Source organism: Saprolegnia diclina, assembly GCF_000281045.1.
Source record: "Saprolegnia diclina VS20 unplaced genomic scaffold supercont1.9, whole genome shotgun sequence".
In the NCBI taxonomy this organism is placed as follows: domain Eukaryota; phylum Oomycota; class Saprolegniomycetes; order Saprolegniales; family Saprolegniaceae; genus Saprolegnia; species Saprolegnia diclina.
In genome coordinates this window covers 1,116,037-1,119,444 of record NW_008246076.1, presented here as the reverse complement: position 1 = coordinate 1,119,444, position 3,408 = coordinate 1,116,037, and the positions used below count along the sequence as shown (strand labels likewise).

Genomic DNA, 3,408 nt, shown 5'->3' with positions numbered 1-3,408 from the left:
TGCATTTTCCAAGAGCAAGAACATTTGCCGGTGGTTGATGCCCAAGCGCTTGCAAAATATGCAATCATGTCTTGTCGTCAGCCACCGCAACCTCTCAGTGAACCAAGACTACCACGATCCAGGTTCAACGCAACCCCACTTCTCCAGAGCACCAACGTTCTAATGCTCGGTGCGGCGCCCATGGCCCTCGATTATTGCGTTCGCAAAGGCAATCGATTTAAACAGCTAGCAACTTTAGCCTGCAGCACCTCTTCATACCAAGAATGACGCCAGCGCGGTCATTCGGCCTCTGAGATAACTGGCTGAGAAGCCTCGAGCTGCGCTCAGAACAGATAGCTGGCGCCATGCGCTGGCGTGCACGGAAGGGGCATGGAACTTGCGCGGGCAAGCGGGCGCAGTCGACAATTGCCGTTCGATTCCATTATCAACTCTTTTCCGCCAATCACAGCGCGTCATTTCCTTGGGGCAATGTCGGTTCGATGCGAGATCCGGCAGAAATCGAACTGCGTGGCATCATGGTCATTGTGGGCAGCGACGGGCCGCCGCCGCCGAAGCGGGCCAAGCCGACGACCAGCGCGGGCTGCCTCTTGACGGGCGCCTTGGCGCGCCACGTCATGGGCTACCTCCGAGATGCGACCGACGTCAAGCGGTTCCTCCAAGTGCTGCCACGACTGCGCGACGACGCGCCGCTGCAGAGCCTCTTGGCCTTGCTCCAGCGCGTGCACGACCCGTCCATCATCTGGCCCATTGCAAGCCTCTCGGACCTTTACGCTCCTTCCGCCTCTTGTGCCAGCGCGAGCTCTAGCTCGAACTTGCGTGCGTCGGCAGGTCTCGACCGCCTCGTGCAGTCGGCGCTGCCTCTTCTCCGGCAGCTCCAGGTGAATGCGTTTATCGCGACACCGCCGCTCGCGCGCTACGTGCCACTCATGGCCAATACGACCATCTCGGCGCTGCTCGGCGACTTGCGCGACTTTGAAGCGACTTACGGGCTCTGGGCACCACACATCACGTCGCTCTCGGTGACGGACCCGACATGCGAGACGTGGCCGCACCTTTGCCGCACACTCGCGCTCTGCCCGCGGCTACAGTCGCTCACGTACTTTGTCTGGCGTGGGTCCGAGACGTACCGGCACGTCAAGATGGACGTGTCGTGGTTCGCTGCGTACATGATGACACAATCCAGCCTCGCGACAGTCCATCTCACGGGCCTGCCACTCACGACCGAGGCAGCGGCGAGTGTCGGTGACGCACTGCTGTCATCATCGACGATGACGACGCTCAACGTCCACGAGATGCCGCAGCTGCTTTGCGCGCTCGGCGCCGCGACCCTGTCTCTTTCGCCACAGCTCACCTCTCTTCACATCACAGCCGTCGACTACCACGCCGCCGACAACATTGCAAGCGTGGCCCTCAAGCTCCAGACGTCGCGCGTGCGGACGCTTGAAGTCCGAACTGTCGCACTCTGCAACCTCACGCGTGCTGCCACCGCGCTCGCGACAGCGCCGATGCTGCAGTCACTGACGCTTGTTAACGGTGTGCTGGGCGATCTCACGCCACTGAGATCCCTGCGCCATCTGCACTTGTCGTCGATGCGGCTCTCGCGACGAGCGATCACGGCCATTGCGCACCTCATGGCCACATCCGAATGTCTCGTCTCGGTCAAGCTGGACAACTGCTACCACGATCAACACGACGACAAGACGAGTCCGTTTCTCGCGCTGACAGCCGCCATGCCTGTATTTTTTGGTCGAGCCGGGCAAGCGCTGGCCATGAGCGTGCATGACGTGGCGGTCGCCGCAGGCTTGACCTCGGCCATGCACAAGATGTCGACGTCCACGACCGCGACGCTGGAATTGCATGCGACCGCGCTCCCGATGACGGCGCTGCGAGACTTGGTGAGTGCAATTACGTGTGGCACGACGCTGCGCCTGGTGGTGCGCACACCGGCAAGCGCCGAGGCGTTGCTGGCGCATGCAACGCGCCTTCAGCTCCGCGCAGCCAAGAAGCCAATGTACGAATGGCACTTCGGGCGACCCGTGCCCGACATCAAGTACCAAGTGGCGTGTTCACGGTGTTGATTCGAGTCTCATAGATTGTCTAATGATGAGTAGTCTTTTGTGTCTTTTGAAGTGTGGGGATGGAATGTCCTTCCGGTACCTTATAAATCGTAGTAGCTAGAACCATAATGTATGGTGTAGGAGTATAATACAGTATATGGAGGACAAGAACGCGTCGCAGCCACCGCAAGGTGGACTGTGTATGGTTGTGATTTAACACGGAGCTTTCGTATGGCGCTGACCGTCCATATGCAAGGAACGCGAAGTTGCTTGCTATGAAAACGCTGTCAGTCTAGTCAAGTGTTGATCTCCACTCGTCGATAGCTCTACTTGAGCGTCGTGTCATTGACCGCTAGTCATTCGTGGTGGATAAGACGCGAGAAGGCAAAATGGAAATGTTGTCATGACGGACTACCGATTCCAATCTTGCTATTTCGTTGTGGGCACGGAAATTCCTTTTTCTGTTGGGACCAACTCCGAAGTTTACCGAAATGCGAATTGCTGGCCAAGAAACGGTTCACGTGGCGAACGCCTATCCGGAATTTCCGATTTTTGTTTGTAGCCATGGTACGTTTTCCTGAAAATCCAAAGTATCCCGCAGTAAAGCGTTTACTCGTACTAATCTTTCGCCTTTTACTAAAGATTACCGTGGACGTCTTACAAACAATGCGGCTTCACCAATTTCTGACCTCCCTCTGGGAGGACCCATCGACTTTACGTTTTCTCAAAACCACGTTTTCTCAAAACCACGTTTTCTCAAAACCTTATCCCTTGTTTTCACTAAGGTTCCCTCGACAAATAGCGATCTAGCATTTCGACTACAAAAAGGTGACGGTAAACTCATATGTGTGCATGTATCTAAGTGTTGTTTTGACGCGGCGAGTGGGCGAGCGACCTCTCACCGAGTCGCAACCAAATCGAAAGATCAAGCGAACGTGAGGTGCACTTCATATTACCCAATCTTGCGTTGCTGTATCCGGAAAGATCGCGAACGTGGGGTTCGCACCGTATCCGGATGACTGTGCTGACGCTTCAGGCCCTGCACCGTGGAGGAGCATGAGACGACAGTACCTGGCGCGATACGACAATATGTATGTTGAATTAGGCTATATATCGTGTGTACTAGAGTCCCACTCTCGATAATGTCGTCCAGATTTTACTCGGTGGTTTCCCGCGCACCATCGACAGGAAGTGACCAACATTCGGGTACTGCCCGAATTTTGGCCAATGAACAGTCACCAAGTCTCGCCATTGCAGCATTTCGCCAACGTGGCAGCATGGGCGACCTTGACTGCGCGCCGATCGACGTAGCCAAGGCGCCGTACGAAGCCGCGCTCGAGTGCATCCCGCG

General features: G+C 56.5%; 1 protein-coding gene across 1 annotated transcript; it reads left to right on the top strand.

Moving 5' to 3' along the window:
* Positions 1–481: 481 nt before the first annotated feature.
* Positions 482–2,230, top strand: SDRG_03998 (hypothetical protein). The gene is made up of 2 exons (XM_008609647.1): positions 482–2,153; positions 2,199–2,230. Exon 1 carries the CDS (start codon positions 516–518, stop codon positions 2,076–2,078), a length of 1,563 nt encoding a protein of 520 aa, XP_008607869.1. The 5' UTR covers positions 482–515; the 3' UTR covers positions 2,079–2,153; positions 2,199–2,230.
* The last annotated feature ends 1,178 nt before the right edge of the window (positions 2,231–3,408 follow it).

What these genes read in the sequence shown, in the direction of transcription:
- SDRG_03998 (XM_008609647.1), top strand. Translation starts at nt 516, where the DNA reads ATGGTCATTGTGGGCAGCGACGGGCCGCCGCCGCCGAAGCGGGCCAAG.